At 43.3% G+C, this 12,993-nt stretch overlaps 1 protein-coding gene across 2 annotated transcripts in view; it reads right to left on the reverse strand.

Annotated features, from left to right (window-relative positions):
* Positions 1-624: 624 nt before the first annotated feature.
* TXLNB (taxilin beta) overlaps positions 625-12,993 on the reverse strand; it is a 38,442-nt gene continuing 26,073 nt past the window's right edge. Inside the window, exons 8-11 of one of the 2 annotated variants that reach the window (XR_009485820.1) lie at positions 9,974-10,066; positions 8,754-8,849; positions 5,462-7,636; positions 625-5,385 (exon numbers count right to left, since the gene is read on the reverse strand). Coding sequence is in view for 1 of the 2 variants with exons in the window: in XM_059841845.1 (XP_059697828.1) it covers positions 6,827-7,636; positions 8,754-8,849; positions 9,974-10,066 (999 nt within the window). In the remaining variant the exon portion in view is untranslated. Of the gene's footprint in view, positions 7,637-8,753; positions 8,850-9,973; positions 10,067-12,993 lie in introns of both variants that reach the window. The other variant, XM_059841845.1, reaches the window with a different exon arrangement.

Below are 12,993 nucleotides of genomic sequence, written 5' to 3' on the forward strand. Positions count from 1 at the left end.
GAAATACTCAGAACTTACAGGACCTGAGCAACCTGATGTAGTTTCAATATTGATCTTGCTTCTCTTAGGAAGGGGAGGTGATGTCTAAAGTTCCCTACCAATATAAGATATTACATGATTATAATTTTTAATGGCATCTTAAATTAGATGAAAGCAATTAGTCTTACTGAGGAGTAAATGTTACTTGCACTCAAAATAATTCACAACCACATTCACTACCCACACTTTACAAGCAGCAGTACGAGGCAGAAAGGTCATTCATTTGTGTGAGACACACAGTTTCGAGAGCAGAGGTCATACATAGTGCAAAATTTGCAGGAGTTCCAGGTGTACCACCACCTGGTGTCTACATTCTATGTCTCCCCCTGCTATCCACTGGTACCTGTGGGATTCTCCAGGGTGCAGCAAGAAATCCAAGTCCTCTCTGGAGTAGAAGGGCATCAAGCAGAGCAGCAGTGTCCCTGCAGCTGTGGTGTTGCAAGGCTTACACCACTAAAATGTCCTACTACAGCTCTGCCGGTCTGTGACAAAACACCTGCATCATTCAAGATGTTACATTAATACATAATTAGGATGTCAGTATGGTATCTGTCAATTCACCAGTAACTGTGGCTTAAGCTGTGCTTCATTAAGAATCTTTATTGTTATGAGTGTAACAGAGACATAGAAATAGATAACAGCAAACATAATACACTAAAGATGTGGTGGGTGGGTTGTCAGCTGCTATTCTGCAGGCACAAGGTCACTGTGATCTTTTACAGAAGAAGTTCAGTCTTCTTTTGTCCTAGCTTTGTCTTTAGTTAATTTTTAGGGTCAATTTTCTTCCTAGTAGCTGGTACAGTGCTGTGTTTTGGATTCAGTATGAAAAAAATGTTGATAACACAATGATGCTTTAGTTTGTGCTCTCTAGTTCTTATTCTAAGTCAAGGAATTCTCAGTTTTCTGTCAGCAAGCAGGTGCACAAGAACCCGGGAGGGAACATGGCCAGGACAGCTGACACGAACTGTCCAAAGGGTTATTTCACACCACAGAGTGAAATGTGCAGTCTATGAACTGTGGGGAGCTAGCCAGGAACTGCTGATTGCTGCTCAGGGACAGGCTGGGCATCAGTCAGTGATGCTGAGCAACTGAATTGTGCATCACTCATCTTTCTTCAGTTTTATTCCTCTCTCATTCTTTGTTATGTCCTGTTTCACCACTATTATAATTCATTTTTTTAATATTATTGCTGTTGTATTTTAATCTATCTCAGTTGTTAAACTGTTCTTATTTCAGCCCATGGGTTTTACCTTTTCTGATTTTCCTCTCCACTCCCACTGTGGGGATGAGGGTAGTAAAGGGGTGGTTACATGTTATTTAATTGTCAGCTGAGGCTAAACCATGACACCTTTCTGAGGAGCCAGCTGAACATACCATGCTGTTGTGAACCATGCTTGTAAACTGCAGTTATTTTCATCTGAAGTGTTATGGGTGTATTTAATGATGCAGAAAATGCCAGCTGAGATAAATGGGTTGACCAAGGCAGGTGCAGAGATCTGCTGCTAAGACATCTCTCATGGTGGCAGGTCCATCTCTTTCCCACTGTGTCAAGCCCCTATTTCTGTCATCAAGACTTTTCTGAACAGACTCTCTAACTGTGCAGAATAGCACCAGTTAAAGCTGTGGGTTTGTGCAATGGTCTGGCAGTCTAGCGATGGTTTAGAAGCACAAACTTAAAATCAAAACTGTTTTCAGCTGATGTAATTCAAATGTGACCTTGGATTTCAGCGGGTAACACTGCATTACCAACCCACAAATAGAGGTTGCTTCTAGTAGAAATGACATGGACTTCTTCACTGTTTCTCTTCTTTCTGTGAAAAAAAAGCCTCTTTTTTTTTTGACATTACATTTAGCCTCCAGTGTAACAGAAGCAGAGTCTTGTGTTTTGGGATGCTCTGGTCTATAAACTTTGATTTAATAATATTTTGTGAGGAGAGGAGAGGAGAGGAGAGGAGAGGAGAGGAGAGGAGAGGAGAGGAGAGGAGAGGAGAGGAGAGGAGAGGAGAGGAGAGGAGAGGAGAGGAGAGGAGAGGAGAGGAGAGGAGAGGAGAGGAGAGGAGAGGAGAGGAGAAACTCACTACATGCATGTTGCTCAGTCATTTTGCCAATTAGCCTCTACCACAGCAACTGGGAGACGTGATCCTTGAATTTTGAGCGATCACCCTGCTGCTGGCACTTGACCTGTTCTCCTGTTTGAGATCCCAGGGTGTCTGTATGGAAGTGTTGGAGCTTTCTTTGTGTGCAGAAGATGTAACAGACAGTTCCAAAGGCTGCAGCTGGTCATTACCGATGTGCGATGTGCGTTGGATATTGTGTCTTCCCTGTCTTTTGTGCGGGGGTCAGACTGAGATTTAAAATACAGCTTTCCAAATTCTGTATTTGCTCCAGGAGATGTCTGTTAATAGTCAGTGGAAAGGCTGCCATTAACTCTGAGAACAGCATTATACTCCATAGTTAGCATCCAAATGTGTGGATTCCTTTATGAATAAAGGACGGGTGGAGTTCAATTAGCAGTTACGGTGACCATAATTGAGGTCACGTTTCCCTAGATACCATCCGAACAAAACCCCAACGGGATCACTGCAATGATCTGAGTTAAAATTAGCTCTTCTTGGTGATTGTGGTGGTGTATTTTTAACCTGAATTGTTGGAGTAACCCAATTCAAATGCAGCCGTGCACACTGGTGAGGGCAGCGGGTGCAGCATCTGAGTGGGAGTGATGCCTTGAATGGGGGCACAGGGGACAAGATGTAACTCACATTTCTGCCAGAGATGGCATTTTATTTTTATTTCTCTGGAAACTGGTGGGAAACACATGGGAAGAGATAGCATGATGACTCGCAGCACTCGACACTTGGGACTTAAAGTTCTTTTCTGTGTAGGATTGGCTGTGACACTGGAGGTGTGTTCAGCTTGCAACTTTGTTTTTCAGAGCCTCAACTAGCTGGCAGTGTGCAGGCTGAAGCTTTCCGGTGTCAGCCATAGGGCACCTGGACCATCTAACCTGAGAAAACAGAAATTCTAGAAACCAAATGAATGTCAGCAGATGCTGGTTTTAAAAAAAGCTCTTGCTTCCTAGTAAGGAAGAAATAGCTACCTTCACCACCTCTCCTCACCCCCAAATCTGTGCCTGGTGATAAGGGACTAACTGCGTGAAATAAAAGCGAGACTGAAGGAGGCAACCACACAACACACCGGGACTGATGACACTGCCAGATTAGAATAATGATGATAATAATGAACACTCTGGAGGCAGGTCTCACTGCCACTTGCTGCCTCCAAATGAGTGTTGAAACCCACAGAAGTGTGGTTTTCTGTGCCTTGAGTGCAGAGGCACCTGAGGAAGTGCAGCAGAGCTGCTGTGCAGACTGCCATCCCAAAGGCTTTTTACAAGGATACTGTGCATAGTCAGTTTTATATTGGGTACCAGTGGAAGAAAAGAGTAAGGTAGGCCAGGAGTTAATGTTGAAGAAGAATGAGAGAATCTAGGTTAGCACACAGAAATCTGTGATGGTGATTTAATCTTCCAGTCTGATGCAGTGGATGATTAAGAGGCGCTTGGTTAAATTTTACAGATTTTCCATTTCCACTGAGGGTACTCCAACTTTCCACAGCTCTACAGGCCATGAGATTACACATAAACCATCTCCACAGTTTGACTCTAAATACTCTGTGCAGCTTGGGATCAGCCAGAATTTTCCCTACAATTCTCATCTCTTGTAAACACCTGAAGCCAAATCCTGAAACGAAAAGCTATGGAGGTCACTCTTCTGTGCTTTCAGTATTGTATGTGTGCATACATGCTGAAAATGAGGAGGAAACTGCTGGGATAAAATTCAGTTGGCACACGAGAAAAGAAGAGAAGCAACAGGAATGTGAGAGAAACTCATAGCAATAGGAGCTGCAAGCATTTGAGTGTTAGAATTTTGCAGTGTTAGAATTTCAAGGGCAAAAATGAGGAAGGTGGAAGAGTGTGGGAGTAATTTTCCCAGAAGGCAGTGTATTTATTAATGAGGAATGATGCTGTAAGAATCAATCATAACTATGTAGGAAGTTTTTATCTGCAGGATCCTTGTCTCTCTGCTTGCTGAAGTTGGAAGGTATGAGACATGAATTACATAACTAAAGATATGACCATAATGATTATGTAAAATGGAACCAACCTAAAGTTGTAAGGCCATTATTATTGCATTAAATGTTTGAATGTATAAGAAAAAATCAACAACTGGAGGCTATTTGAAAATAAAGAAGGGAGTATTTAAAGAAAAAGAAGTTGGTTTCACGCAGGTGGTTACTAAAATGTCAACAGAATCAAAGGAGATCAAAAATTAAAACCCCCAAAACATTAACAAGTATATAAATTGCATTAATTTTAAAAGTCACCCTGGTAACAAACAAAACTTGTAACAGCAACTATATTTCTACCAACTTAAGTCAATGGAAACTAAAAGAAGTGTAGTATCAAGTGAGTATAACTTTTTATCTTCGGATACAGATTTGTTATAATGTTTTCAGGCACATAACTGGCTTGGTTTTCAGAGATGGCCATTCACTTAGGGTTTTGAATCTGAATATTTTATGGAATTCATGTTGCCTAATTTAGATACCTAACAATAGACATATTAAATTTAAATTAGTTGTCTTAGGCTGGCTCTAGCATCTGAAGAGAAAGATCCCCTTCAGACAGAAAGTAATTCCTTCTGACTTGGATGCCAGTCTTATCATGGGATAACTTGTCCTCAAAAGATGCTTTTCCTTCTCCACTGTTTATAAAAGGAGCTTAAGATAACTAAGACTCAAATTATCTACTTTCACATGATTAAAGACATGAGATAAATCCTGTAGGTCTTGTTATCTAACATAAGGCATTCACAATTGAAAACTAGTCATGATAGCTACAGGCCATATCCAAACACACTTTTGCAGTTTATGCTCTGTGTACTCCAAGGGTCAGCTCTGTAACCAAGCAGTTCACAGACATATAAGCAGGGTATGGACCATGTTGGCAGTAAGCAAAAATTCAAACCCCATTTTTGGAGAGTGATATGTTGTAAGGACTCTGTGACCACTGTTTCCCACAGTGTGTCAAAGACGACAGCTTTCCTCTTGGTTCACCTCTATTTCAACTTTGGCTTGAACAAGTTGCTTTGTCTTTGGGGTCTTCTTGGGATTTGTCTATAAACATGGGTTTCTTTGATTGTAAGATTTCCCTTTCCAACCTCTAAACATCTTGTTTAATTGCCCTTTTCAAATTCTTAAGCTGTCCAGCTAAGACTCTGAAAGGTCTGGGTGGAATTCAGAGGAAAGAGATGAGAAACAAGGAATGTCCCCCAGGATTATTTTAACCTTCTTTCAAAAAGCCTACTTAGGCTTAAAGAAGGTTAAAATAATCCTGGGGGACATTTCTGGGGGACATTTTAACCTTCTAAAAGGCCTACGTAGTCTCCTTGCTTGAGACTGTAGAGCTGTCTGGGTAGGTATCCTCCCTTGCCTCCTTCCTTCTTCATCTCTGTTCTTGGCACCAGAATAAACCAGTTTCTGTCAAGGTGGCTGCATTATTAAGCAATAGCTGTTGGCAGGCAGATGGGTAGAGCTGGTTAGACAAGAAAGGGGATGGGAATGTAGCCAGCCCCTGGAGGTGTCTGTGAGAGGGACTCCTGCTTTCCTGGTTCTTTGCTTCTGGCTTATTGACTTGTGCTCTATTTCCAGAATGGGGTGACAGGTAAGTCCTCATCCTTCTCCTGGGAGCATTAGCCCGTGCAGCAGTGCCGGGAGGAAGCTGTGGTTCATGTGGCTGTAACTGGGAGGGACAGCTCCATCCAGAAGCACGATCTCAGAACTGTTCTTCAGTATCCTTCTGGAATACATCCTGGTACCTTCCACTCTGCTTTCTGCTCCTTGCCTAGAAATTGGGATCTGCAACCAACTTCTGAACTTCTAACCTCGTTTATGTGCTGGAAACAGGCATGATCCCCACTGTGGGCCTTGTCATTCCAAATAGTATGATAATGTAGCAGTTTTCTGTTGGATGTAGAAAGAGAATTGTGACCCCTACCTTGGGAATTGCCATCAATTTGGAAATTGCTGTTTTCAGGTTATTTTATGTGAATCTAGAAAAGATCTTTTTCCTTTCCCTGTAGTTCTGTTGAAAACAAAACCTATTCTAGAACACTGAGCAGAAAAGACCAATGGAAGGTAAGGCTGAAAGCTTGTGGGTGTTTAGGTTACAGAGCTGAGTGGTCATTTCCTTGCCCAAAAATTCACCTCTGGCTGTTGCACCGCTCCTTGGATATGGCTGACCACATTTATGGTTTCACTATTTTACTTTGTAATTAGAGATTCCTTTCACCTCATTTATTAAAATCACAGTGTGTCCAAGTAGGCCACCTTTTATGCAATGTCAAAATAAATAGATAGGATTAATGATGAGTCTTTAAATATATGCATGAGAATTGCATTGGTTTTTGAAACATGGAAGTGCAAAACTAAAATTATTTTCCTGAATGAGATGACTCATCATGCCTGGGAAAAAGAGATCCTGTGATTTCATTGTATTTCCATGTCATTAAGAAAATATTATACTTCAAGCAGATGAAGGACAGCAAAATTTGCAGACCCATTATTACTGGATAGTGGTAGCAAGGAGAAGTGCATTACATTTGCATACAAATACATGAGTGTGTTTTAGGAATCAATTTTTGTTTCTTAAAAAAAAAAAAAAGGTATCCATTTAGAGGACAAAGCAGAGCTCTGGTTTGCAGAAGACAAGCCTGGACACATGGTGTCTTCAATCCACTGCTTCCATGTCTGTGTCCCCTGTTTGCTCTGCAGACTGACCCTGGACAGATCTATCTGCTGGCTCATCCACACATTCTGCAGCTTTTGGTGGACCCTGAATGGGCACTGGCATATTCCCAAGGGAGATGGGTGTGTTTTGTGTGGGGGTTGGCACGTTTTCAGGGGTTGCTGGCATGCTTTCAGTGGGTATTGGCATCTTCCCAGCGGGGACAAGCACACTCTCAGGAGGCACTGGCACACTTTCTGTGGGTGTTGGCACCCTGTCTGGAAGTGAGGGCATGCTTTTGGGGGGCTTTGACCCGTTCTCAGTGGGCACTGTCATACTTTCAGTGGGTGCTGGTGTGTGTTCAGTGGGTGTTGGTGTGCTTGTGCTGGGCTGCTCACAGTTTTTCCCAGCCTCTGAATGCGGAGTGAGAGGAGCAGGAGGCTCTGGCGCCAGGGTGGCATTACAGGTTTGAGTGTCACAGGGCTCTGGATTGCTGCTGTTGCTTGGGAGGGACTCCTCTGCCTTGTGGGACACCCTGAAAGCTTCAGCCAGCTGCTTCAGCATCCTCTTGTCACTCTCATGCAGCTCCATGCTGGCCTGCTCAGAGGGGGAAGGGGTTGTTTTAGTATCATCTTCTTCATCATCTTCTTCTTCTTCTTCTAAGATGCCATTTCCATTCACCTCTTCTGGGAACTGTGCTTGCTTTATTTTTTTGTACAATTCATTCCTCTCTTCCTGCAGAGCACGGCAGAGGTTCTCTAGTCTCTGGATTTTCAGCACAAAGCACTCGTATTCCTTGGACCTCATGGCTTTCTGTAGTCAAAGACATCAGGCAAAGGTACAGGCTCAGTTTGGGTGCATGCAATTCATTAGTGGAACTGGCAATTAGGAAATTATTTGAGCAGCCTTCAGAGGATGCTGCCAGGTGGCTGGCTTTCACCAACTGCTCTTCAATAACTGTGGTGTTTTGGACCAAAGCTTCAAGAGGAAATTCATCCCTGTAACTACAATGTTTTAACATCCTGGATACATATCCAGATCAATTTCACTCAAATATATTTGCAGGAGTACCTGCTGATGATCTGGAGAGATGGAAAAGCATAGTGGATGTCCATGCAGATAAGAAACCAAAAGCCTGCTTAGACTTTTGGTTGGTGTGGGTGTGAATTTGGAGGCAAACGAGCTGCTTTATTTATTTATTTATTTATTTTATTTTTTTTTTTTGTTTTGTTTTGTTTTGTTTATCTTGCTTCTGGGCTCTGTAAGAGCATCCTGAATTGGAACATTTTCTGCACCCAGTGAGGAAACAAGAGATACAGAAATCCATAAAAATAGAAATAGCAATAGCACAGAGCTACAAAGCTAACCAGAAAGATTTGTTCAGCTTATGTTTGGGGTGAAACTCCAGGCAGCCTCTAATCTTCTTTGAATGAGTTCCAATGTGCTTATGAACTTCCTTTGCAATGCCCCTGGGACAGCACATTTAAAAGTATGGTGAGACACAGTACTTGCTTTTGACTTTTAGAGTCTGGCTGCACAGGAAGTTAATGAAAGGCATGATTTTAAAGTTCATTAGCTAGAACACATTAATTCCCTGGGTGGATGCTCTTATGCAGAAAGTAGCATGAAGTGAACTAATGCCAATTTTCTTGTATGGGAGAGCATTGAGAATCACCCATTTTTAGAGCACTTAACATTCAGAGTTACATAATTCAGTTTCTCATGGATGCAATGGATATCTGCACAATCTAAAAGCACTACCGTTTATGATTGTCTTTTTCTCTAAAGATATCCAATTATCAAGGTAGCTTGAAAGAAAGACCCTTTGATTCAAGAAGAAATTTTTCACTGACTCTGGGATTATCTCATCTCCCAGTTAAAGTTTTACGTGTGGAAAAGGATGCATCTTGAGATGGGAAAGACTGCTCACCTCTTCAATCATGTCCAGTAATGCTCTGTTACAGTTCTCAAACCTGGATTTCCATGTAGCAGTATCCTTTTCTAACTTCTTCATTTTCTTTGTCATCTACAGAATTAGGAAGAAAAGCCGAATCACAACAGAAATTCCATGCTAAAAATGAAATTAGGGCAGCCCCTTTATTCAAGTCTTTGGCCCTGCTCAGAGCTCTGCTACCAGCAGCTCTAGTGTCTGTGCTAAGTAATAATTTATGTTAAGGGATGGATTTCATTTGAAGTAGCTGCTATATCACTTTCAGCCTCTAGTCTGTAGTCCCAACAGTAGGACCAGCTGAGTATAGCCAACTTCCAGCATACAAAATCCCACAAAAACGAAAGGCAAAGCATTTGGTGGAATCTGTTTGTTTCTTTACCAGACTACAGTGTTAGACTGCTGGGATGTTAAAGACAGGCTCTTCTGAGCCCTCAAGGCCAGGGAGATTCCCCCTGGACTAGTCACCCCTCTATACTACCTCCAGAACACACCACTAGCTGAATAGCACCATTTTTCCTGTTGGTTTTCTGCAAGCAAAACTCTCTATGAAGAATTATTAGGTGCTGCCTGGATCAGGGCATGAGGATTTTGAGCCTTGGTGGCAGAGCAGAACATTGTTTATTCTGAAAGCAGGTACAATGTGTAGATGTGCTTGGTTTTTAACTCCCATTCATTACAGGAAATAAGAACCCCAGCTGCAAGGACACAGTCTCTTGGACTGTTTCCACACAGTGTAAAGTGGTTGATGGGCTTCAGCTCTGCCCACACACTCTAGCAAAAGATGTGTAGCCTATGTCCAGCTCTCTGTACCAGTGTCAGTCACCCAGAAGTTCTGGGCACTCCTGGGAACATGGTCTGATAAATGTGGCTCCAGACTCCACCTCTGGTATGTCTCAGGGATCTGTACCCAACCACCACATTATATTTTAAGTAAAATATTTATTCTCCCTGGCATTTTCAGTTTTAGCTGAAATGAAGAGCTTTCTACTCTCCTTTCTGCTGTTCAGGTTGCAAAGCTGAAATCTAACCTGCTGTCAGTTGTGGCTGAGTGTGTCCTAAATCTTATTTGAATGTTGATGAAATTATTCTTCAAAATGTGCAGAGATGGTCCCATCTCAGGTAGAATTATTAGAGTGAGAAATATCAATATCTAAAAGGAAAGCATCAATTACAGAGTTCAGGCATGAGCTCCTACTCACTTTTTCCATCTCCTGTTTGAATGTGGCAAACACTTCATTGCTTTTGGCCAATGTTTTCTGAAATTCTTCAAATCTTTCAGAGTAGAGAGTGATCTGTATTAACAGAGAGAGAAAAAACCTCACTAATTCAGAACATTCAGGATGGTAAACTTCTACTTTGGCAGAAGATAAGATAAATATTGCATTTGGGCATGGAAATTAGTTTCTGTTTGGAGGCCATGAAAGCACAAACATCAGGGAACAGAAAACTCTTTGCACCCTTTTATGGTTGCAGACTATTATGATTCCTCCATTGCGGAAAGATAAACTGAGTAAGAATAGAAAGTGCCAGGCAAGGGATTTTAAAAAGACCTGGGAGTTATGGATGGCCCTACTCTCCTGAATGTTGCAGCTGTGGTATCTCTATACAGGGAGTCCAGAAAAAAAGTAATTCTGTAGATCTCAAGACTTCTGAAAACATTTCCCATGCTTTGATCCCTGGCCCATCTCCATGGGCAAGGACTAACCTGAACTGGTCCAACCACTGATGCTGTGCAGGACCATTCAGTGTGATTGACTCAAGGTGAGAGCCAGCGTGAGCAGAGCTGTGCCTGAGCTCTAAGCCTTGCTTCACCGTGCAGATGTCACCAAACCTCAGCTTTAACCTGGGGGTTTCAGCCCTGACAGAGGAGGTCAATACTGCCTGGCTGTTCACCTGCCTTGTGGATTTCTCTGAGCACTCTTCCAGCCAGGCTGGGACCTGGGTGCTACCCTGGCTAGGATGCTTTTGATGTCCAAGTGAGCTGGGGGAGAGACATCCCCACACCACGCTGCAATCATGGTTTCCCTTCTTCCATCTTTCCACCTGGTGGCTCAGGCTGTGGCCAGGAGCTGCACAGGCAGTGCTTGATGTGCTTCACTGCACTCCCCTGCTGAAGAGGAGAGTCACTGCTCACTTTCTATGTTACCTGGCATGTAAGCAAATCCCACCCTTCACTTTCTCACCGCCGTGAATCTGCACTGGATTCCTCCAGGATGCATCCCTGCACCACAGCTTGAGCAAGCCAAGAGGGCACCTTGTCAGCTCTGTTTTGAACTGCAGCTGCAGGCAAGGCCAGCAAAGACAGAGCAAGCCATACCCAGACAGCCTCTTTTGACAGGTTCCCTTCACTCTGAGAAGCAGAGCAGAATGAAGTTCTGTTGAAATGTGCCAGCATTTCAGATTACCAAGGCTCCATAATTTGCTATCAGTTTATACCTGGCAGCCATGTGAAAGTTTATCTGTGGCTGTATTTTTTCATTATTACAATTTCTTTTCTATCTAAAATCATCAGATGGTTTTGGGGGAACAAATGTTCTAAAGATCTGAGGTTAGTTTTTCTGTAAGATTTTCTTGTTTTCAGCTTTTCCTGCATGGTTCGATTGTCGTTGTCACTTAGGTTGGTTTTTGTTTGTTTTTTGTTTGTTTGTTTGTTTGTTTGCTGGGTTGTTTTTTTTTTTCCTTTTGGAAAAGAAGACCAGCTCCAGCTTGTTCCATTCCTTCTGGTGCCAGAACATCCCTACAAATGTTTAGGTCGTCAGACATTTCATCTGTCCAGCCTGGCAGCTCTTAGGAAAAGTGTCACATGGTGTCACATGTGGTGGCTGAGGCAGCGTGGGTGCAGAGCACTGGGAGGGTCAAGAGCAGCCTGCAGTATTCCAGTTTGTGGGTGGAAGCTGGTTGCTTCTCTCTCCACATCAGCAGGGAGCTGGATAAAGGATTACCTAAGAGCTTTTCTTTAGTGTAGAGGGGGTGTAGCCCCTCCCCTGTTACTACTGTGAAATTACTAAGGAAAAGAAGACTTAGAAAACATTGCTAATAGTGGGGTGGCTTTCATTCTGATTTTGAAATCAATTCAGTTACGTTATGTATCATGCTTGTTCAAGCTAGTTGATATGGTGCCCCTTGCCACAGCCACAAATGCAGGCTACAGCCAGGTATAACCTGGGCTGGAAGGGCCTTGGAGGCTGAGAGGAGGGCACAGGCTGCAGCCCTTCCCCACGGTAGGTTAACCCATACAAAGAACTCCATGGTGCCAGTGTCAGAGCTAGCTGACATGAAGATTGCATGTTTGTATTTATACAAGGCTGTAGCCAGAGCTGTGACCTAGGCACAAGCTAAAACTCAGAGGGATTTGGTTTAGCAGCCCAAATTCCACAGCCTAGGTGGGACACTGCTACCAGGTGCAGCAGTGGAACATTGACATTTAGAAGAGATATCACAACTCTAAGGAGAAATGCCTGAGCTTCCCAAAGCCAAGTGATGGAGCAGAGGTGGGAGTTAGAGAACTGAGGCTCCTAACCCAGATCTGTTTTAAAAAATCTCACCTCAATTCTGTCTCTGATTTCCCTTCCAAATTTTGCATCTTGTTTAATTAGGTCAAAAACATTTCACATTTGAACAGGGCAAGCTCTGACCTCAGCTGGGTCCCTAAGCAGCACCACAGCACTAAGAATAGCTTCTGCAATTTAAGCTGAATAATAAATGAATGTTTTTACAGTGGCTGGGAACAGGCTGTGAGAGATGTCACTCACAGGGAGCATGCGCTTGTGCTCCAAGATCAGGGAGACGAGGACCGGCTTGCTGCATCCAGCAGGACTGTGTGGGAAGGGAGGCCAGAGACAGCACTGCTGTGAGTGCAAGGCTTTGGGAAGTGGGGGCTCCTCAGCACTGCCATGCTGAGAGGGTGATACCGTGGGGACACCCCTTTGGTCTTGTTATGTTCTTCTTGGTTGCCATGGTTTAGTTGTTGCCCTGTGCTGGCTAAACATTAAAGGTCTTGGCTGGCTTCTATCTTTTTATCTGGTTTCAATGTGTGAAGCTAAAATAGTCTGCCTAAGCATCATGCCTGGGGAGAGCATGCAGCATCCTGGGAAGCACCACCACAGTTGGGGTGTGCCTCCTCAGCTGGTGCCAGATCCCCACCATTTGGAGTGCCAAATTTGGCTATCTCTGGCACATTGGCCACCCAGAGACTGACTGGTGTGAATATGATGTCCCC

Source organism: Haemorhous mexicanus, chromosome 3 (assembly GCF_027477595.1).
Source record: "Haemorhous mexicanus isolate bHaeMex1 chromosome 3, bHaeMex1.pri, whole genome shotgun sequence".
In the NCBI taxonomy this organism is placed as follows: Eukaryota; Metazoa; Chordata; class Aves; order Passeriformes; family Fringillidae; genus Haemorhous; species Haemorhous mexicanus.